Source organism: Podarcis bocagei (assembly GCF_964188305.1).
Source record: "Podarcis bocagei genome assembly, chromosome: 2".
Classification (NCBI taxonomy): domain Eukaryota; kingdom Metazoa; phylum Chordata; class Lepidosauria; order Squamata; family Lacertidae; genus Podarcis; species Podarcis bocagei.
This window is the reverse complement of record NC_138126.1, coordinates 20,855,101-20,878,611: the sequence shown is the minus strand read 5'-3', so window position 1 is coordinate 20,878,611 and position 23,511 is coordinate 20,855,101. Positions and strand designations below refer to the sequence as shown.

The 23,511-nt window shown below is 45.4% G+C and overlaps 1 protein-coding gene across 1 annotated transcript; it reads left to right on the top strand.

Moving 5' to 3' along the window:
* The first annotated feature begins 10,629 nt into the window (after positions 1-10,629).
* Positions 10,630-23,473, top strand: LOC308581023 (uncharacterized protein). The gene is made up of 2 exons (XM_081183458.1): positions 10,630-10,794; positions 22,059-23,473. The coding sequence occupies exons 1-2, from the start codon at positions 10,719-10,721 to the stop codon at positions 22,940-22,942; spliced, it is 960 nt and encodes a 319-aa protein (XP_081039584.1). The 5' UTR covers positions 10,630-10,718; the 3' UTR covers positions 22,943-23,473.
* The last annotated feature ends 38 nt before the right edge of the window (positions 23,474-23,511 follow it).

The following is a 23,511-nucleotide window of genomic DNA, read 5'->3' as shown; positions in this document are numbered from 1 at the left end:
TGTGTGTGTGTTTTACTGAGGTTTAATAAGCCAAAGTTTCAGGCAAAATGGTTGGTGATTTGGAGAGAGGGTGGTAAGGATTTTCTGGCTGAAATTGTTTCCCCCCCCCCAACTTTCCAGTTCCCAGGATTAATAATAATAATAATAATAATAATAATTTATTATTTATACCCCGCCCATCTGGCTGAGCCTCCCCAGCCACTCTGGGCGGCTCCCAATCAGTGTTAAAAACAGTACAGCGTTACATATTAAAAACTTCCCTGAACAGGGCTGCCTTAAGATGTCTTCTGAATGTCAGGTAATTGTTTATCTCTTTGACATCTGATGGGAGGGCGTTCCACAGGGCGGGCGCCACTACTGAGAAGGCCCTCTGTCTGGTTCCCTGTAGCCTCACTTCTTGCAATGAGGGAACCGCCAGAAGGCCCTCGGCGCTGGATCTCAGTGTCCAGGCAGAACGATGGGGGTGGAGAACTTATGCGGAGAGGAAATGACCACCAAAGCAGTTTTCAGGGGTTGCATCCATGCATTTCAAGAGGATGTGCAACAGAACATTCTCTCCCTGTGGGCCCTGCAGGGCCCTCCAAATCTCTCCAAATAAACCTGGGGAAATAAAATGCAATAAACATAACATCTAACCAGTAATGTAATGGCAGGACCTAGTCCAGTACTAAGGGACGCGGGTGGCACTGTGGGTAAAAGCCTCAGCGCCTAGGGCTTGCCGATCGAAAGATCGGCGGTTCGAATCCCCGCGGCGGGGTGCGCTCCCGCTGCTCGGTCCCAGCGCCTGCCAACCTAGCAGTTCGAAAGCACCCCCGGGTGCAAGTAGATAAATAGGGACCGCTTACCAGCAGGAAGGTAAACGGCGTTCCGTGTGCTGCGCTGGCTCGCCAGATGCAGCTTTGTCACGCTGGCCACGTGACCCGGAAGTGTCTCCGGACAGCGCTGGCCCCCGGCCAATAGAGTGAGATGGGCGCACAAACCCCAGAGTCTGTCAAGACTGGCCCGTTCGGGCAGGGGTACCTTTACCTTTTTAGTCCAGTACTAATACTCTAAAAGGGCCTGTGTAATGAAATGTATTTAAAGGTAAAGGTAAAGGTACCCCTGCCCGTACGGGCCAGTCTTGCCAGACTCTAGGGTTGTGCGCTCATCTCACTCTAGAGGCCGGGAGCCAGCGCTGTCCGAAGACACTTCCGGGTCACGTGGCCAGCGTGACAAGCTGCATCTGGCGAGCCAGCGCAGCACACGGAACGCCGTTTACCTTCCTGCTGGTAAGCGGTCCCTATTTATCTACTTGCACCCGGGACCGAACTACTCGAACTGCTAGGTTGGCAGGCGCTGGGACCGATCGACAGGAGCACACCCCGCCGCGGGGATTCGAACCGCCAACCATGCGATCGGCAAGTCCTAGGCGCTGAGGTTTTACCCACAGTGCCACCCGCGTCCCTGAAATGTATTTAGCTCGCAGTAAAATCTCAGTAGAGGCAGCAGAAGTTGGGGTCACCAACCTTCTGGCAGTAGACGTATTTGGGATTCTGAGAAAGTGTTTTGAATGTCAGTAACAAAATGGTGGCCATGGGAGCATGCTATAAAACAAGATGGCTGCCTTAGGGGCATAGCTTTACACAAATGTGTGGCATGGTGTAATGGCTGCCATATCTAAAAGAGAACAACTATGTGCGACAGAATCACAAATTGGTATGGGCAGCTCCCCACCTCAGCTGCCTCATCAATGGGAATAAAGGCACGTACATCAGCTACCACCATCCTTGCTCAGAGGGAAAAGTTCCCTGTACCTCTTCTTTGTTCAGAACAAGATGGAAGGATAGGTGTCCAATCCTGGCACCCAGTGAAACGTGGCGATATCTGAAGAGGCATGTTCAACACGGGAGGGGCTGATGCAGTGCTTAAGGCAAATGAGGAGGAAGAGCAAACAATGATGCATTTTTGAAGGGATATTTCCTAAGACCTTTCGAGGGCTTCAGAGGGAGAAGTGCCACCACAGAGAAGGCCCTTTATGAGATTGCCACTAGCAATGCTACAATGAAACTCTCACAAAAGTGTTTAGGACTGGGTTTTAAACATGTGAAAAGACTGTTGCAAACATGTGAAAACACTGTGATAAAAAATATCATTTTTTTTTGTTGCTACACTCATAGTGGCGGCAAATATACAATGCAAAATCCAGTGTGGCTTTTACAGAAGTTGGCCATTATTATATGCATCCACCTGAACAATCTTCATGGTGGTGCCTTCTGTCTATATGTCTAATTAGGAAGATGCCAAGAGGGTAAGAGGTTTTTTTTTTTTCCAGGATACAGGGATTGAGTTTGGGTGTGACAGCCTCCTGGGATCCACTTTTAGTCACGCCAGTTATCCTATTGTACACTTATGCAATGTCGAAAGAGCTTAATTATGCAAAAAGACAAGCAAGAGAGGACATTCCCTATACTCACAAACTGGGAAAGAAAAGGAGCAGAGAAACGTTTGTTTGCACTTGCGTAGGTGAAACCATTATGCTTGCTGGATTCACACATATGTTTTTGAAATCCCCTGTTTCTAAGAAGGCTTTGGTTCAATCTTCCAAAATGAAAACAGTCTGCAAATCTGAGTCATAATAAATCAAATCGGAGATAAGAACTAAAGGCAGGCACATAGCACAGTGAAACAAAAATGCCCCCCCCTCCGGCTCCCCATGGCATGTCAGAACGCCAATAAAGAATGGGGACAATTCCATCCCAGGCGAGGGAATTCCACAGTCTGCTTGTCAAGGGGCCCAGTATCCTGACAAGCAATGGTTCTTCAGGCTGTCATGTAGAGGCCCTTACCAGCCTTTAATCACAGTTGAGAGGAATTAAAACCTAGAACCTTATGCATGCAAAGCACAATCCCATCACTGAGCTATGGCCACCCCCTTTCCTTTCAAATTCCATCCTGACTCCGGCCTTCCCTGACCTCAAAGTTATTTGCAAATCCCCACTGCTCTCGTTCAGCCTTCTCTTTCCAACTAAGGTAGTAGTTAACTGATATTAGACATTCAGAACCTCTGATCAGAGCTCACTGATCACTGTTGGATTCTGGAGTCATAACACGTTTACGTAACTCCAGCAGGCAGCTTTGACATAAATCTTGCAGCGAGTCTCGTTCCACATAATCAAAAGCTTTGGCGGCATCAAGGGCTGTAATGTGGTAATGGATTCCTTGTTTTGTTGCAAATATAAATGGCGTTTAAAATTATCCGTGCAGAATCTGCAACCTGCCTACGAGCTGTGTCCTAATCTTTTTACCATAGTGTTTGTCCAAAGGTCTGCATCCTGGTTAATTCAAATGAGTGACCTATAGGATTCCACAGCAATTTATACAGCAGTTTGGATCTCTATAATGTCTTTCTCAATACCCAGTTTCTAAGATGGGGACCTTTGAAGTTCCTCACCTATTGTGGACACTCAGGGTGAAAAGTTACTTCCAATATTTCCTCATGTTCCCCGTCTGCTAATTTATGATACCAGGGCTGTGCGCATACACCATACATTTAAAGCACATTCTTTCCCTCAAAGAATTCTGGGCACTGTAGTTTGTTTAGGGTTGCTGGAAATTGTAACTCTGTGAGAGCTAAACTACAGTGCCCATAATTCGGGGGGGGGGGAGGGACATACTCTGAATGTGCTTTAAAGATATAATATGTACACAGCCAAGGGCCTACTTGTTAGAAATAATTTGTTAGCATGCCGGGACATATACTGACTCTCCTGTGCTTTCCTCATTCCTCTCGTTAGATGTTCTAGGAAGTTCTATTATCAGCCTGGCCTCCAAATCCTCTTTGGCAATCTCCACAATTATTGATAATGAGCTTTCACCTCTATCTGTTTGCATGGAACTTATATGTCTTCTCCTCAACTGGTCATTACCCCATACTGTACTTTTTAGTGCATTTCCTCATCACTTTCCTAACAGCAAAAAGTCACGTGTGTTTGTTGTGCTTAACCTATTGCAATTAATTCACAAACCTCAATTTCCAGTGCATACTTCACAGTGATGGTGTAAGTAATCTACATTAAGGGATCCAAAGTATGCAGTGAAGCGATCCATTGTGGACTGATCCAAAGTGCTGTGGAGCAGACCAAGGCCCACCAGTTCAACATCTTTGGCACATAGTTAGCCAGGGGGTCCAGCCCCTACCTTCTGCAATTGGTCTTACCTGCAGTCCTGTATAGCCCATGATTGTGGCTGGGACCAGTTTTTTGTGGATTCGGGATGCCTCCTTGAAGCGGAAATGCCAGGGATTGTCCACCTGAGTCCTTGTGCATTCAAAACATATGCGTCAATACTTAGCTACGGCCCTTCCCTAGTAAGGACCAGGTTTGTGAGCCCGCATGGCAAAGAGCAGGAAGGGAAGACACAACTCAATCCATGTTGTAAAGGATAACTCAACACTTTCTTCCATAATGAGCAGATGCAAATGAAGCAAATTCCACAAGAAGGGAAGGGGTGGAAAACAAAACTGCCATAGCCAAACACCTTTTGCATACAAAGCGATGGTGTGGCTGTGGTAGTTGTGGAACACCGTGTGCAGTTCTGTACCTCAGAAGAGATATGGAAGAGCTGGAAAAGTGCCTCGCCGAAAGGGGGAGGGCCCAAAAAATGATCAATGAACTGGAGCAATCCCCATACGACAAAAGGTTGCTGGCTTTTTAGTTTAGGAAAAAAGTACACAAGGCAGAACATGATAGAGGTGTATGAAATTATGCATTGTGAGCAGAAATATTAGCATCCAATGAAGCTTAGGTTTACCAGAGATGAGGGAGATTTCCACCCCTGCCCCCTCCACATGCCAGTGTGTGAACCTACTTTAATTTGCATTTCTCAAAACAATACACAAATTGAAATCCAGGCTATCCTTTGAAATGGCCACTTTTCTGTGGGATGTGATGCAGTTCTCCCAAAGTGTCTTACAAGCGACTGTTGTAAGTCCCTGCACTCAGGCCTACAAGTCGAAAACACACGACACAAAAGGAATGGGGTTTGGGAGGAAGGAGGGTGGGGAGCAAACGCAGGCACTATTTCTTAGTTATTGGTGAAAATGACATACAAAATCTTTTGGGCACGGCGAGGGCATAATGCTGCATTAGGTGGGCCTTTGGCTTGATCCAGCGCGGCTGTTACATTCCAAAATGCTGGTAGGTTTTTGTGTTGACTAGCAAACTAACAAACAAAAGCGGATATATGGTGAAGTGAAAACTGGAAAAATGAGAAAGTGAGAGAAGCTGACATGGAAAGATTAGCTCAGTGCTATTTTCCCTTTGCTTCTGCTGCTGCTGCCACAACCACAACAACTAGTTATGTCTGTTAAGTGGCCTAAGAGCAAGCTAGGTACCTGATACAGATTAAAACAACACAGCTCTGCCTAAGGGCTCACCACCTAATTAGTAATATTAGAGGGCGCAAACTGCACCGAGTGCCTGGAGGATGCTTTGGGCAGCCATTTTGTTTCTTCCTTAGTGAAACTGTGGGCTTAGATCAGGCAAACTAGGTTAGATGGATAAAATAAAAACAAATAAAATACAAACATAAATAAAAACTGTTACGGAAAAATCTGGGTGCGGGGCTACTCAGCCACCCAGCTCGTCGGACTAGGTCCGTGGGTCCCTGCGGAAGAAAATGAGCTCAGCCGGAGACAGGAGCAAACTGTAGAAGACCCAAGTTTATTGCGCAACAGGTTCAAGATGAGATTGAACCCCGAGAAAGGGGTGACAGGAGTTTTTGAAACTTCCCTACTTGTCCCAGAATACAGTGCAAAATACATCATTATTGCATCATGAATACATTAGAGAGAGGTTGGGTTACACAGGTTACATCATGAATATCTTAAGGAGAGGTTGGGTTACACAGATTAACATATGGAGCAGGGAGGGGGAAATATGCAGAGCTGGAGATATGCGTGGATAAGCACTTCCTGAGTACCAGTGATGGGAAGACAATAGTCCAAGTATGCAAAGTCTGTCACCTGGCATTGCCCGGAGGAAAGGTTGGGCAGAGTGATTTGACCGGATATGGGTCTTCCTGTGTACGTGACTCCTCGCTCGAGGGATTATGGAGGCTGAGGAGGTGTCATGGAGTCCTGAGGAAACTGAGTCGATTGACACCAAAACCAAGGAAATCGGAGCTGTGGTTGATTTTATACGAATTTTAGAAGTTTTAGTCCATTCTAGTCCATTCTTATATTAATAATTGGAGTTGGAAACAAAATAGATACATTGTTGCAAGATTTGACACTTTTATGGGTTCACGAGTTTCGATTCCATTGTTCTCCCAGCAGGGAGCCGTCAGTAGCTTGTCAAGAGGTTAAATGAGGCGTGCAGAAGCTTGCTGAGCTGACTCTGCAGAGCGGATGCATGGTTCTGATTGGTTAGAACGCGGCCATTGAAACAAATGGGGAACACAGTTTGATACGGTCAACCCATGATAAAGATGGAGCGAGAGGGAGAGAAAGAGGCTTGAGAGTTTGGGCTTATTTCGCCCGCGTAGAAAAGGGAAAAGCACTTTAAACTTGGGGTTTGGGTAGGGTGTAGTGCTTGTGCAACGGTGAGGGGGGCTGAGGGGGTGAATGTAGGGTTGGGCGCCCTTGAGGTCATCACCTCGGACCCACCAAAGCAAGGGGTGAAGGAAGGCACCCCCCTTTCCCATATCAAAAACAAAGAAGCATTCAAAAATACATGGGGAAAATGCAAATTTGTGTATGTTAGGCAAAAAATTGAGCTATAAACAATACGGCCAATATGAGCTGCCATGTTCCCAGATACTATGGTGATTTCCGCCCAGACACTGTTGCTGACAACAGTATTCCGTATATCTTCAGGAAATTGTGGATGTGTGGCAACACTAGGTTTGTGAAACTTTTTCCAGTACTGCCACTTGCTTTATGCCTTCTTGCACAGAGGAGGGAAAGCACCAGTAATTAAAATTTGCCTGTCCACCATGAGCATGACAACACTTCCAATTGGGAACTCTGGGGCTGCAACTATTCCGGCATCCTCTGGGCTGAGGCAATGGGAAATCACGGTTGGTCATTGAAGAGTCACCCACCTGTGGGAAATGAAAGCTCCTTGCATTATTTCACAGCTCTGCAATTTAAAAGTCCCATATGAAAGCAGCTGCACTTTGTCCATCTCAGCTTGGGAAGATTTTGGGATTTTGGAAGGTGTGTGGCGGTTGCATGTTTCTTTTTTTAAAAAAATAATTTTTATTAACCGACCAATCAAATCAAATCATATCACATCAAATAAATTCCGAATTACAAAGCCGAATTTTAAATTTTTGTTGGGGGGACCCGTATTTCAAGTTCCGAAGGGGGATTCCGATCATCTTCTTGCTGCTGCGTTAATATCCACAAATCTGTCCAAATAATGTTCATAATTCTATCCAGTCTTATCTTGCTGTTTCCGCATCTCATCTTGTTCGTATATTTTTCTTTTTTTCTTTATGATCTCTTCTGATAATCTCCTTAAGCAGGTAAACACCAATTATAATCCTGTGTGAATTTTTCCGTTCGTCCAATCATCATATCAAGATGGTTTCCATGTATCATCACTTTCATAAATAACAGCACTCTTTCCATCATCTCGCAAATCTGTCGCTCTTTAGTCCCTCTGAGGAGGCAAACCCACAATATAAAAACAACTCTGTTCCTCCTCCCAGACTTAAGTCTTCTGACAGAACTTGCCAAAATGGCGACGGTATTTTTTGCTGCGTCATTGCAAAGCTCTTATGCTTTCCACGATCTTCTTGAAACATGCTTTGGTTAGAAAATTATCTCCACACAGTCTTAAATCCACAGCTTAAGTCATTTAAACGGCATTTCTGACTTGTGACTTGTGGGGGGGGGGATTCTTGGTTAATCACATAGAGAAAAGAAATAAAAGTTTTTCCCCCTCCCCCATCCAGTCCTGTTGCCGAACATACCGAGCCTTGGTGTGTCTTCTCATGATTTATTCTTGTTCCTCCGACCCGTCTTGTTTATCAGAGATCTCTTCAGTTAGCAGTCTTTACTCCCCCTCCTTCCTTGAAATATGTGCATTCGCTTCCTCCTAATTGTTTCTTTTGAAGTTGCTGCAGCTAGGGGCGTGGACCAGAGACAGCGTCCAGGAGCGCCGAGATCCACAGGAGGCTTTCTGCCTAGTGCCCCCACCCCCACAAATTCGGGGGTGGTATAGGGCACAGCAGGCAAGGGCATTCCCCCCCGCACACGCTTGGCGGGGCAGGGAGGCTGTTTACTCCCATCACAGCCTCTTAATTACCTCGTGTGGGTCGGAGAGATGTTATTGTCAGCCATCTTCCGATGCGCCCCTAGTGGCCCCGGCGGTTGCTTGTTTATGAGGAAAGGTTACACAGAAGAGGCGAGGAAGAGGAGACATGTCAGAGGTGTTTAAATGTATACAAGGTGTGGAAAAAGTAGAAAGAGAAAAGTTTTTTCTACTTCTCTCATAATACTTCCTTTGGTGTAGGTTTGCAGGTATGGTAGAAGGAGATAGGATCTGCCTATGCGATGCCCACCTGGTGGAAACTCTAGCTCACATGGCCCTTAAATGTAAAATGTATGTTGATCTCCGCCAACAATTTCTAGACCATCTATGTACCAGAGACAGAGGTTATACGTTTCTTATTACAGGGGAGAGACCAGGAGCTCAACAAGACAGTAGCTAAATTCCTCTATTTGATTTTTTGCCGCTGAAGTACGCTACAGGATCCTGCCCTTGCTGGAGACCCACAGAGATGAAATAGATTGCTCGCCTCTTCTTCCCTTTGGCAAATGACTGTACTGTTGAAATGGTGATGCGATCGCACTGGCCTATTTATTCTGAATGTTTGTATGTGATGCCAATAAAGGTTTGATGATGATAATGATGATACCAGAACTCAGTGTCATCCAATGAAGCTGAATTTTGGAAGATTCAAGATAGACAAAAGAAAGCACTTGTTAATACAGAGCACAAAGGCTGTGTTCACATTGCTGCCTTAGGGGGCAGTGAAGTTCCCCCTCCCCCCCCACCGTGTTTCACAGGTTTTCATCGCTCAGCTTCAATAGTGTCAGAGTCGTTTCCATTTTGGTGTACACACCAAGGGAATGCAGGGAGTGACCGGTAAACAGGATTGCGACCACACCCATAGTTAAGCTATGGAATTCACTGCCGCTTTAAAAGAGGGCTGTTTTCATTTGTTTGTTTGTTTGTTTGTTTGTTTGTTTATTAAATGTCTATCTTACCCTTCTTGCCAATGAAGCCCAGGGCAGCAAACACAACTGCAGTACAAATGCAATTTTAAAAAAATTCGGGAACCGTTAAGAATATCTAAAAACAAAAATAATGCTGTAAGACGTGCAATAATAAAGCATGCTTTTAAAATAATAACACAACAAAACACAATAAAACACGTAAATATTGTGTCTGGATGGGCCCACCTAAATAGAAAGCTTTTCAGCTGGTGTCTAAAAGAATACAAAGATGACACCTTCCTAATGAATGTCACTAGGCAGGGAGTTCCAAAGTGCAGATGCTCCCGCACAAAAGGCATGACCAAATGCAGAACAGACATTGTGAGTTACTCACAGAATTTCAGGTTCTGCAGATTGAAGCGTTGAGCCAATTTATGAAGGCTAAAACTATTGATGGCCAATAGCCATGATGCCTATGTTCTCCCTCTCAAGTATTCCTCTCAAAGCCAGTTGCTGAGAACCACAAGTAGAGAGAAGGCTGTTGCACCTGGGTCATACTTGTGGATTTTTTTGGGGGGGCCCCCTCAAATTTCAGTGGAGCCCTGTGCAATAACAAAATTTGGGTCCCCCCTCGCCTCTTGTCTTCCATTCTACATAATAGTTGTGGCACACCAGTGACCAAACTGGTTAGTAAAGGTAAAGGGACCCCTGACCATTAGGTCCAGTCGTGGCCAACTCTGGGGTTGCGGCGCTCATCTCGCTTTATTGGCCGAGGGAGCCGGCGTACAGCTTCCGGGTCATGTGGCCAGCATGACTAAGCCACTTCTGGCGAATCAGAGCAGTGCATGGAAACGCCGTTTACCTTCCCGCTGGAGTGGTACCTATTTATCTACTTGCACTTTGATGTGCTTCTGAACTGCTAGGTTGGCAGGAGCAGGGACCGAGCAATGGGAGCTCACCCCGTCGCAGGGATTCGAACCGCCAACCTTCTTATCGGCAAGTCCTAGGCTCTGTGGTTTAACCCACAGTGCCACCCGCGTCCCGACCAAACTGGTGGACTCCCCTAAATTTGCCTCTGCTTGTGGACTTATGATGGGCATCTGATTGGCCACCTGAAGAACTTGATGCTGGACCAACCAGGGCTGGGCTTGACACGGCTGAGCTCTCCTTAACGTTCTTGCCAATGCATGCTGCTGCTCCACAATAATTCCATTCCCAAACAATTCCATTGGCCAGGCTCCTTTCGTCATTCTTGTCGCCTCTTGCCAAATTCCCGGTAGGATGATGCTCTCCAAACGTTGCGTCTGCTCTGTTGAAACACCAGGGAAGGTGATTCCTTGCATGTGATAGCAATGCACCACGCCCTGGCAGTCTGGGAAACCCAGCCCTTCATCCCATTAGCAAGGATATAAGCGGCACCCCCACTCTTCGAGAACGTCTGGAGCAATTTTCTCTGTGCGGAGCCGGTCCTGACTTACGAAGCGGGGTCCTGAACTTGCCAAAACAGAAAAGGATGAAGCTCAGTTCGGGCAGGATGCCCCTGGGGGTGAAATCTGCCTTCGTCTTGGCAGTGGTTCTTCTTCTTCAAGGTAGGTAACTGACAGGGTGGTCCCAGGGGGTGGGGGTGGGAAGGACTATGAAGAGTTTTGTGGCTCCTTAAACATTAGTACATTCATTGCAGTGTGTAGGAGCTTGTGAAATCTAATGGGCTGCGATTCTAGCTCCACTTACCCAAGATTCAGTAGTATTTCCACAGTTAGGATCGTGTTGTTAGTCTTTTAAGGAGCCGTAAGACCCTTTCTTGCTGGGACGCGGGTGCGCTGTGGGTTAAACCACAGAGCCTAGGACTTGCTGATCGGAAGGTCGGCAGTTCAAATCCCCGCGACAGGGTGAGCTCCCGTTGCTCCGTCCCTGCTCCTGCCAACCTAGCAGTTCGAAAGCACATCAAAGTGCAAGTAGATAAATAGGTACTGCTCCAGCGGGAAGGTAAACAGCTTTTCCGTGCGCTGCTCTAGTTCACCAGAAGCGGCTTAGTCATGCTGGCCACATGACCCGGAAGCTGTATGCCGGCTCCCTCGGTCTATAGAGCGAGATGAGCGCCGCAACCCCAGAGTTGGTCACGACAACCTAATGGTCAGGGTTCCCTTTACCTTTACCTTTAAGACCCTTTCTTGGTTTTGCTGTAACAGATTATGGGAGAAAGTAGAGCTGCTTTCTGACTGCTTTTAGCTCCCAGCAACAGAGACTGTTCCTCCGGTTTGTTTTGCTTCCCAGGATGATGTGGGATCCAGCCAGGTTGGGGGTGGGATGGGGGAGAAAAAGGCCCCTTAAGTCACGCAAAAGATGGTGCTACAGCCAGTAATGTCACAAGGAAACAGTGCTGAGCAGTTCCGCGGTTCTTCCTGCCACCAGCCCCACAATACCGTAACAATGGCCACTGGTGGATTTTGGGCAGTGCAGAGATTTCCCCCATACAAGGCACTCAACAGAGGGGGTATATCTCAGTCGGTTGCCCGGGGGAGGCCAGTTACCTCTGACTGCGAGCTGAGATACTGACAATATCATCATCATCATCATCATCATCATCATCCTATACAGTGGTACCTAGAGTTAAGAACTTAATTCGTTCTGGAGGTCCGTTCTTAACCTGAAACAGTTCTTAACCTGAGGTACCACTTTAGCTAATGGGGCCTCCTGCTGCCCCACGCCGCCACGAGCGATTTCTGTTCTCATCCTGAAGCAAAGTTCTTAACTCGAGGTACTATTTCTGGGTTAGTGGAGTCTGTAACCTGAAGTGTATGTAACCTGAAGCATCTGTAACCCGAGGTACCACTGTATTTATATGGGTATCTGCTGATAATGTCCATAAAAAGCAACTGTACCCAAAGCAATTATTGTGAAAAGAAGAATTATTTTTTTGGGGGGGGGGGGCGGCAGAGATGCAAATGCTGTCCTCGCTCAGAGTCCCATATTACCAAAGTCGGGTCCTGCAATGGCTTTCTCTTCTGGAAAGAAGTAGGATTTACTTTGATTGGGCTGGAAAAAAATGGAGCCTGTCTATGAGTTACCCTAGTAGCTGGTTTGAAATATATGACTAGATTACACAATGGATAAGAACTATGTTAGGAAAAAATGGTCTTGTGTCCTGGCAGGTTAGGATGCTGGAGGGAATGCTGAGTAGACTAAAATGCTGATACTGTTCTTCATTCACCACTGCCTGCAAATTTAGAGCAGGGGGATGGGCCTAAACTGTGCTCCCTAAATATTTTTGGACTCCCAATTCCCATCAGCGCCAGCCAGCCTGGCCCAATAGTCAGGGGTAAAGGGGAATTGTAGTTGAGCAGCATCTTTGAGAGCCACAGCTTAGGCCCCCAGTTTGGAGAGAGACTGAAGGAATTGTAGCCATTATTTCATGAGGCCGGGCAAGCAATCAGCATACCTGTTTGTTAGAGAAATGTTTTATTTTAAAGCAGCAAATGTGTAAAATAGATTTACATAACTCATCCAGATGGGTGAAAAAGGATTTTAACAATGTAAATGAGAGAGAGAGAAACACATGCTTATTAACCTTTAGATGGAAATCAGTGAGGGTTAGAAGTACTTGACTTCATCTAGGTCAGGCATGTCCAACAGGTAGATCGTGATCTACCAGTAGATCACTGGATGTCTGTGGTAGATCACTGGTAGATCACTGGCTCCCCCCAAAGAAGCTGAACAACTGTGGCTCCCCTTTGAAAAGCTCAACATTTTCCCTCCTCCCTTAAAAAACTCAACAACTTTGACCCGAACCCCAAAAAAGGGGGTTGATCACTGCCAGTTTTTAACTGTGAGTAGATCACAGTCTCTTGGGAGCTGGCCACCCCTGATCTAGGTCATGCAGTTGTGTGGTATAGTGGTTAGAGCACCAGACCTGGAAGACCAGGGTTCAAATTTCCACTCGGCCGCCTGGCTCACTGGGTGATCTTTGGCCAGTCGCTGCATCTGTTCAGAGGGTTGCTGCTTCCGTCTGGACAGGGAGGGAGGGGAGGTTAATATCTGAGGTCAATTATGATGCTCACTGGATAGCTTGGGACATCATCCCTCGACCCAACCTAGAAGGTTGTCGTAAGAATTAAATTTGTAAGAATTGTAAATAGGGATCGCATCAAGCATCGGTATTATTGGGCATTTGGTAGGGCCACTTCTCTGCACAGGGCCTGCTGCCAACTCCTGAAGTCTCTTGGATGTGCTCCTCTTCAATGCCTCTTCACCTGCCCGCTCCTTGCATGCAAGCAGTGGCAAGAATGAGGACCCTGAACACCAGCCTCTCTTTCCCAGTGGGAGCAGGGAAGCAAAAACAGGCAATATTAAAGCGAGCCCACCTAGTACATCTTGCCCAAGACTTCTCCAGATCTAGAGATGAGCCGATACCGATTGTAAAGAATGTTGGATATAGTTGGACTAAATGACCCTCGTGGTACCTTCCAACTCTACAATTCTAGGAAGTGCTGTGGAAAAGGTTCCCCCTGAGGTTGATGTGGGGGGGCGGGGGGAGTGGAATTCAGAAGAAGATCTCAGGCAGACCTTCTAGAGTCTGCTGAGCAACCAGGAAGCATCTCTCCCAAGGAGGACATGTGCAGGTGCCAAACCTCCATGGCCGCTGTCTGCTTCCCGTCTGCTGTTGTCAAATCAGCCGGTCAACATGGTTGCCATTGCTTATTTATATCTTTCTTCCATGGCACCCATACCCTCAAACCATCCCCATTTGCTCGGGACATTCATGGAATTACAGAAGCCATCTCAACTTCTAATTTGATCCTGGTATGTCCTTTTCGGTAGCAGCGCCCTCCTTGTGGAACCCGCTCCCTTCAGATGTCAAGGAAATAAACAACTATCTGACTTTTAGAAGACATCTGAAGGCAGTCCTGTTTAGGAAAGTTTTTCATGTCTGATGTTTTACTGTGTTTTTACTGTTCTGCTGGGAGCTGCCCAGAGTGGCTGCGGAAACCCAGCCAGCTAGGCAGGGTATAAATAATAACATTATTATTATAGGGATGAGGTGGTGCTGGCTCCCACGAGAGCGCCGCACCAAAAGACATGCATCCTGATTTTTGTTAGAGTAGCGTTGGAGGGTGCATAAAGAGGTCCCAAGTGGTCTCCTACTCAGGCACTGTCCTAACCCCAACCTTCTTAGCTTCAGCAAAGAATGTGCATCATGTGGGGCCATATCTACCTGTGTTTGAGGTGGCATTTCATGCATGGCTCTGGGCCTACAGAGTTTCTGTCCCCCAAAAGGAGGAGAAGTACTAGCCGAGTTTGTTAGACTGGTGAAACGAGATTGCTTCTCGAGTGTGCCCAAGGTATCATCCATCTCTAGTTCTAACCCATAATTACCCCTTTGAAGTTGGCGAGTTTGAAAGAGAGCGGCCAAGCTGAAGACATTTTACGAGTTTAATGCCTGCCAAGATGTTAGTAACCCATGTTCAAACGCTATCAAATCCTCCTTCAAGAACCATTCGCTATGGGTCTTTATGAGCACTACAAATTTGGTACATGGGTGCTGCCATTTAACCAACACCCTGTGGGATGCTCAGATGCTGGCATTCAGCCTATGTTGTGATCAAGGATAAGAGCTAGGTCAGGCCAGGATCCTGTTCTCACGGTGACCAGCCAGATGCCTGTGGGAAACTCACAAAAACGCAATAAGGATCAACGGATCATTCTGTTTCCTGTCTGTGTTAGTTGGGTATGTGTTCATTCATTAGTCCGTTCAGACCCCTTTCCTTTTTTGCATTAATCTTTTTTAAAAAAATAATATTTATTAATTTTCCAACAAATTAAACACAACACTACAAAAAACAAACAAACAAACAAACAAACATACAACAATACAATACAGTACAAAAAACACTACAAAACACTAACACATACAACTAACAAAACAAACCAAAAACCATTTAAAACACAGTCCAATTTCAATATCTTATCTTTCTTTCACTTATTTCCACGACCTCCTCACACCTCCCTTTTTGTATTCCACTTCTATTAATTGTTTCAGCAATTCCTTTCCATCTTCCTCTGTTTTCTATCCTATAATTATCTTAACACATTCTAACCTTATTTTTCCCTTTAATACTCTATTGATCTATTTATACTTAATTCCTTATAACATTTCTACTAAAGCCATATAACTTCATTCCAACATTTTTCTAACATTCATTAATTTAACAGTATTTCTGTAAGTAGTCTTTAAACTTCTTCCAGTCTTCTTCCACCGATTCTTCTCCCTGGTCTCGGATTCTGCCAGTCATTTCCGCCATTTCCATATAGTCCATCAATTTCATCTGCCATTCTTCCCGGGTGGGTAAATCTTGTGTCTTCCAGTACTTCGCCATGAGTATTCTTGCTGCCCTTTTTTGCATTAATCTACAGTCTGTCTGAAAAATTGAATTTTAAATATCTACAGTGGAACCTCGGTTTTTGAGCATCTCGGAAGCTGAACGATTTGGAACCTGAATGCCATAAACCCGGAAATAATTGCTTCCATTTTCGAACGCACCTCGGAAGTACAGTGGTACCTCGCGTTACATACGCTTCAGGTTACAGACCCCGCTAACCCAGAAATAGTACCTTGGGTTAAGAACTTTGCTTCAGGATGAGAACAGAAATTGTGCTCTGGCGGCGCGGCAGCAGCGGGAGGTCCCATTAGCTAAAGTGGTACTTCAGGTTAAGAACAGTTTCAGGTTAAGAATGGACCTCCAGAACGAATTAAGTACTTAACCCAAGGTACCATTGTAGAGCGGCTTCCACTGCGTGTTTTTCCATTTTCCCCCCAATGGATTTTGCCGATTGCCCATCGACCCTCGGTTTTCAAACGTTTCAGATGTCGAACGGTCTTCTGGAGTGGATTACGTTTGAAAACCAAGGTTCCACTGTATTTTTGAAAGCATTTTCTCAGCATATACGCAGTTCTAAAAGCCCAGAACTGTGCTGCAAAATACAGAGAAGGGAAAAGTCCAAATCGTGTCTGTGCTCCAATGTTCACGTTAGTCTGGGAGTTGCAGATCAAGTTCATTCACATCAAGATTCCTGAAGAATGGAATGCTCCTGCCTCCCTAGTTCTGACGCATTCCAAGTAAGCATCGGCCCATGGTTTTACTGAACTCGGTTCAGTTTCTTCTTCTGCTGTTATGATCAGGAGCCCTTAATTTGAATTGAAACAGTGATGTGGGTGAGAGGGACAGTCCTTCTGGATGAGAGATGACAGGTTGGCAAGGCATTCACCCATCCTTCCCACTGTTCTGTGTTGTGGCAATTCTGATATGAAGCATTCTGAGATCACAACAAGACTGTGCCTTGGCCAAAGGCCTGGTGGAACAGCTCTGTCTTGCAGGCCCTGCGGAAAGATGTCAAGACCCGCAGGGCCCTAGTCTCTTGTGGCAGAGCGTTCCACCAGATTGGGGGCATGGCCGAAAAAGCCCAGGCTCTGGTTGAGGCTAGTCTAACCTCTTGTGGCCTGGGATCTCCAAGATATTTTTATTTGAAGACCGTAAGGTCCTCTGTGGGGAGGCGGTCCCGTAGGTACGAGGCGGTCCCGTAGGTACGAGGGTCCTAGGCCATATAGGGCTTTAAAGGTTAAAACCAGCACCTTAAACCTGATCCTGTACTCCACTGGGAGCCATTGCAGTGAATGTGATCACGTGGCGAGGACCCCGTAAGGAGTCTTGCTGCGGCATTCTGCACCCGCTGGAGTTTCTGGGTCAGTCTCAAGGGCAGCCCCACGTAGAGTGAGTTACAATAATCAAGCCTGGAGTATGGCTAACGTTGGGTACAACCCGTAATCCTTATATAAAAATCAACCTGCTTTGCTAAGCCATCACATGCTAAAATGACTGGTTATAATTTCTAACTAGACTAAGACAGAAACCAGCCAAATAAAAAACCAACTTTGCTAAAAGAGCCAAGAATGTATATGCAACTTTTTCTTTGAAGTCAATGGGGATGCATTATTTCTGGCTGATTTGCAACATCAGAAGAAAGCTCACATCACAGCCACAGGGTGAACGCTGCTTACGCCTGAAATGACAAGCATGCCTACCAGCAAATATTAGCTCAGCCTTGCATCTCCTCGTCATGCTTTTGTTAAAAATGCTTCCTTTCAAAGCATAAGAAGAAATCTCCACCAATTTATCCACTTATTCAAAGGAATATACCAAAAGGAATATACTTTTTTTAAAAAAAAATATATTTTCTTAAGAAAGGAACACAACGACGACAACAATACGACAACCCTTGTTGCAGAGAGTGTCTTCTTCTTTGGTGATCACTCGTAGCCGAGTAAGATTGTCTTCCATAAATGCAGTTTTAACAGCGAGTCTGTAAGTGACTGTAGAGGCCAATTCTGGATCCACACGCCCTTCCACAGTGGGGACATAGGTTTTCGGACAGGAGTTGATCACAGTGAGGGTTTGCCAAGCATGTGCAGAGTCCAACAGCCCACTGATGTATTTATTTAAGAAAGCCATATCCCTTACAACCCCCCCAAAAAACCCCATAAAAGATACAAAATTTAAAACATCAGAAAATTGAAAACATTAGAACAATGTTCGTAGTGCAGAGGCCTCCTGAAACAAAATCTGTTTAACCTAGCCAGGCCTGAAACTTAGCAGGGACGGCGCCTGTCTGATTTCTCATGGGAAGGAGTTTCAAAAAGTTGGGGCTATTGCGTGAGTTATGTTTCTGGTCCATGGAAGACCAGCAGTAGTGTTCCCCAATGATGATCTAACTCATCACCTTAGGACATTTGTGGGAAAGGCATTGACCTAGCCCTAGAATTGTAGAATTGGAAGGGACCACAGGGGTCATCTAGTCCAACCCCCTGCAAAGCAGGAATCTTTTGCCCAAGGAGGGCTGTCCTTAAGGCATCCTGGGCCCAATGTTGAAAGGTAGGGGGATGCACATCAAAGCTTAGTTTAAGCAGAGTAACCTTTGATTCACATCTAGGCCTGGGGTTGGAACAAAGACTCTCTCCAAAGTGATCTAGGTACTTTCAAGTTCAAAATGGCCCCAGGGATTGGAGGGGACGTTTTTGGATGACATCACAGAGTGCTGGTCATTCCACACTGTGTGGAATTTTGGCTTCTTCTGCAGAGCTGCAGAACTCCCGTTGTCAGAGCTTGACCCTCGCGAGAAATAGGCACGTATGGCTTGAACTCCGTGAGAGTGATTTCAAGGTAGGGGGCTTGAGAAACTTGATTTCCTCGTGTTATGATGCAAACCGACTTGACCTGCGCTTCCAGGAACTCGCACACGGATAGGAATGTACTTATCCTTTGGATTCTGCCATTCTCTGAATATCGCAGTTCAGTTCTCAGCTCAAGCAATGCCTGTGGATGCATTAAAATGCGTAGTTCGGGATAAAAATATGTTTAAAAATGCATGTATTGGGAATAAATATGTATCAACATACAATTTTGATTACATCTTTAAAAATGCATTTTTGTGGAGATTTTAAAATTTAAGATTAAAGTGGGAATTGATTGGAGCAGACTTTTGAAGAAACACACATGAAGCAGACACAGACTTGAAGCAGGCTGATCAATCTATCCTTATTGCAGATTCTCAGATGCTCCGTAAACCCTTGCAGCCTGGTTCAATATATGCTAATTTTTGCTTGGATGAGAAGGTTGTATAATGCAAGGCAGGATTTAGGTTCCTTTACCCTCTGTTTTCTGCCTTGGGCTCCTTTGCAAGGGAAGATGGGGTATAAATTTATCCAACAAGCATTTCAAAATTATATTTTTAAAGAATTAAAAAAATGGGGAGTTTTCTTTAAATAATAATAAAGCAAGCCTCCCATTTTGAATTATCTTATTTTCTTGCATGTTGTAGTTTATGAGCAGAGAACCTGTAGGTGCTGTTGCTCTCAAACCCTCCTCATCCCTTAAAAAATAAATAAATTATATTTCACTCAAAATTTTCAGTGGACAAATAAAGTAAACTCTCATCATCGCTAACCATTGGCCATGCTGGCTCTAGGGCTGATGGGAGTTGGAGTCTAACCACACCTGGAGGACCCCAGGTCCCCCCATTCCTTCTATATGAAGCAATAGCAGCTTTCATCCCTCAGCTATGAATTCTGCATTCCAGCAAAGGTGTGCTGAAGGTGACAAACAATTTAATTAGTTTCAGGGTGGAGCTGGATCGTTTTGAGACATACAATTAAAATTATTGACGGCTGTGCTTCCTTCTATTAAGACCTGAATAAATAAGAGGTTTGGCTGGCCTTTACGAGGGGTCTGCGTCTTTGCCAAGGCGAGCTCTGCTGCCCTGCGTAACTCCTTAACAGTAGAAGTTTGGCAGAAATTATACTTGCCTCTGTTTACATGGCTCTTAAAAGTATACTGCCCTACTTGTCATACGTCTGGGTTTTCCCGGGCATTTTACCAATTCAGTGAAAATCCTGTATGTGTCTGGGAGAACCCGGACATATGGCAGACCTATCTTAATGTAAAGAAGCTCGTTTATACAGTACTGCTATTTCTTAGTTGTGGATTTTGTGGGTGGATGTGTTTTGTCTTTTGTTATAAAGCTACGAATAAAAAAGCTTTAATAAACAACAAATGGTGTTGTTCAGTCAGGGCTTTTGTATTACCAACCAGTATTTATTGATGATTTTGTTATTATTCTACTGTAGTTCTATATGGTGTGGTATTATTAGGAAAGTGTGATACGTAAAATATTTAAATAAACAAATAACTCACTTACCATTTAAAGATAAGTCAGAAGTCACCTTGATTTTTGGGAGGGGCTTCTGTGCATTTAATCTCTTGGGGCCAGGCCAATCCAACAGGTTAAGCTTCAACTTTTCCACTGAGAGAGAATGGGGAAATTCTCAGCTGGTTGAATTTCTGCCTGATTTTGCTAGTAGCTGTGCCTTTATTATCCACATTTTAGGCAGATATTGAGCAGATGTCGCTTTCCCGGCAAGGAGGTGCAACTGTACCTGTTGATTTTCTACCTGCGAAACACTTAAGAGCCACTTCACTGGGATTATGCAGTGCTGTTACTCAGAGGAAACAATGCCAATGGCAACTTGATTTAGCATACTGGGAAGTTCTTTTTAACCCTGTTTATTTTCCTAAACAGCCCGAAATATTCCTGGATGTAGAAATCAGTCAATGAGAAGGACTCATGCACAGTATAACTGTGCTTGGACTTAGAGACAGCACAATTCAAATCCAGCTCTGCTATAGATTTACTGAATGGGCATGTAAGGCTTGCAGGCCTGTTCCGTTTTGGAAGGATGATAGCTCAGTGTAGAACATCTGCTTTGCATGCAGACAGCCCCAGCTTCATCGCTTAGCAATCTCTAGGTAGGACCACGAAAGCCCCATATCAGAACACCGGAGATGGACCAGTGGCCTGACTTGGTATGTGGTCCAGCCAGTTAAATGGGAACTGAACAAAATAACACAACATGATGGCCGATAACAATGGCACTAAACACTATTTATAGACTAATACAAATGATCAGAAATTGCAACCAAAGTCTCTAAATCTTCTTCACCAGTTGCGGTGGAATAATTCAAAAGTTCGATAAATACATAATCTGTCACCAAATATCACCGGAACAGAGTTCCCGGATAACCAATCTGTTTCGTTCAATGCTTCATCAGCCAGTCTTGATCAATTATTCATCTGCCAGAATTGTAAGAATTAATATGAGAAGGATGCAGTTCAATTTCTTAACAAGCTTGTAAGTAAATATAAACACTGTAGAAAATATGCTCTGGATCAGTGGTCATATGATACTGTAGTTACAAGTCTGGCTGATGAAGAATTGATCAAGAATGGCTGAAGCATTGAATGAAACAGATTGGTTATCCGGGAACTCTGTTCCCATGATATTTGTTGACAGATTCTGTATTTATTGAACTTCTGAATTATTCCACCGCGAGTGGTGAAGAAGATTTAGAGACTTAGGTTGCAATTTCTGATCATTTGTATTAGTCTATAAATAGTGTTTTTTTGGGACATGGGTGGCGCTGTGGGTTAAACCACTGTGCTGCTTGGGCTTGCTGATCGGAAGGTCGGCGCTTTGAATCCCCGCGACGAGGTGAGCTCCTGTTGCTCGGTCCCAGCTCCTGCCAACCTAGCAGTTCGAAAGCACGTCAAAGTGCAAGTAGATAAATAGGTACCGCTTCGGCAGGAAGGTAAATGGCGTTTCCGTGCGCTGCTCTGGTTCGCCAGAAGCGGCTTCGTCATGCTGGCCACATGACCCGGAAACTGTACGCCGAAACCTTGGCCAATAAAGCGAGATGAGCTCCGTAACCCCAGAGTCGACCACGACTGGACCTAGTGGTCAGGGGTCCCTTTACCTTTATAAATAGTGTTTAGTGCCATTGTTATTGGCCATCATGTTGCGTTATTTTGTTCAGCTTGTCTACACTGCAACACAGGAGTCTGTTTAGGTGTTAAATGGGAACAACACCTGATCACAGGACCGATACGAAGATAGATGGATAAGGAAACATTGTCATGTGTCCTTTGCCATACAAATAGGGTGAGGCCTGCACTTAAACTCTCAATCCCTTGGGAGTCATTGGTGTGTGGGCGGCTGCCTGAGGCAGCAACAGGAGCAACACCTTAGATGAAGCAAGAGGAAAGCATCCTGCATATTCAGAGAAATCACGTGGTACAGAGCAGATCTCTGGGGAGTATACTGCTTGCTTGTTCTTTGGCTAATGGTGTTTCCTCATATGTCCCTAAAAAACCTGCGTAATGTACAAATTGGGCTTGGGCATGTGGCATGGGTGTCTCAGTTTATAGGCTCACCGTTTCACAATCTCTCCCCTTTGTGGTCCCTTCCCAGGTGTGACATGTATGAGCCTTCGAAGCACTGCTGCAACAAGCGCTCCTGTATCCCTCAGCGTGGCTAATCCATCAGTGGCTGGTACTGTTGAGAAGGAGGAGACCCTGGATGAAAACGAGGTTGATGACAATGAGCCTAAAATGGATTATGACGAGGCCGACCGTGACGACTCCCTGGAATACGATGGGACCGTTTCACTTGACAAAGTAGGCGCAACCGAGTCCCCAAAAGACACCATGAAAGAAGACGCCAACGAGGAGGGAGCGAGTAACGTGGAAGTGTCCCCTAAGGAGAACAGGCGAGCGGAAACCAACATTTTGGAAGGGGTAGTAGACCCAACTGACCTCGATGATGCCCTTAACTTTATCAGTCTCATTGCCAAGAGAGCTGCTGAGGAGCTGCAAGAGGAAGAGGCAGAGGAAATGATGTCAAGTGACGACGATGCTCTTAACTTCATTAGGCTGGTTGCCAAGAGAGCCGCTGAAGAGGAGGAGGCAGCTGAAGAAGGGAAGCCAGTCGATGAGGATTCCTTTTTGTTTACCGACCTGCCCAAAATCTTGGGGCCCTTGCTGAAAGCGTTTTCTAGCACGCCAGAAAATTCTGAGGCTCCCTCACCGGATGACTTCTTTTCTTGGTTTCCTGACCTGAAGAAACTGCTGGAGGATCCCAAACCAACTGGCAGCAGATCTTATCTGCCTACTTCTCCACAGCCAGCCCTACAAATATCCCCCGCCTCTCCCCAGCCTACTGGATCTGAAGTCCTTTCCTCCCCATCTCTGCCAGAAGCGTCAGCCTCCACTGCCCAACCAACCATACCTGAACCTCCTCGGACAAGCCAGCCTTCTCTCCCAGAAGTCCCAGACTCAGAAGAGAGATTTTATTAAGCAGGCACAGCCAAGCAGTCCTCACCTTTTTGGAGAATGAGGAAAACAAAAAAGGAAGGCTGGCTGGCTGGGAGTCTCATTCCTCCAACCTCCTCTTTTTCCTTGAGATCACCTCTATTTCTTATTATTAACAAGGTATAAAAAGTAAGCACAATATACGCTTTTAAAAACACACCGTTTTTCATTTGGCAATTTAATACTGCATCTACCCAAGAGCTACACAAAGGTGTGTTGTACTTAGGGATCGGAGGAGAAATTCAATTTGGTTTGCATTTGAATTGGAGCCTGCCTAATTCGCACATCCCAAATCTGCGCGTGAACAGAAACGCTGCCTTATCTTAGTGGGCAGACTTATCTATCCCTAACTGTATTTGGGCATAGTGAACCAACTCTGCTTTGTTTCCTTAAATACAGCCCAGCCTCCAGATTCTCCCCCATCTTCATTAAGCTAGGAATCTGCTGCAGGCTTGTATAAAGAGCACTGCCAAAAAGCTGTATATCACCTTGCTTAATAAACCTGTTTGGTTACTAGTACCTGCGTGGAGCCTGAATCTGTAGTCAAGGTGCAA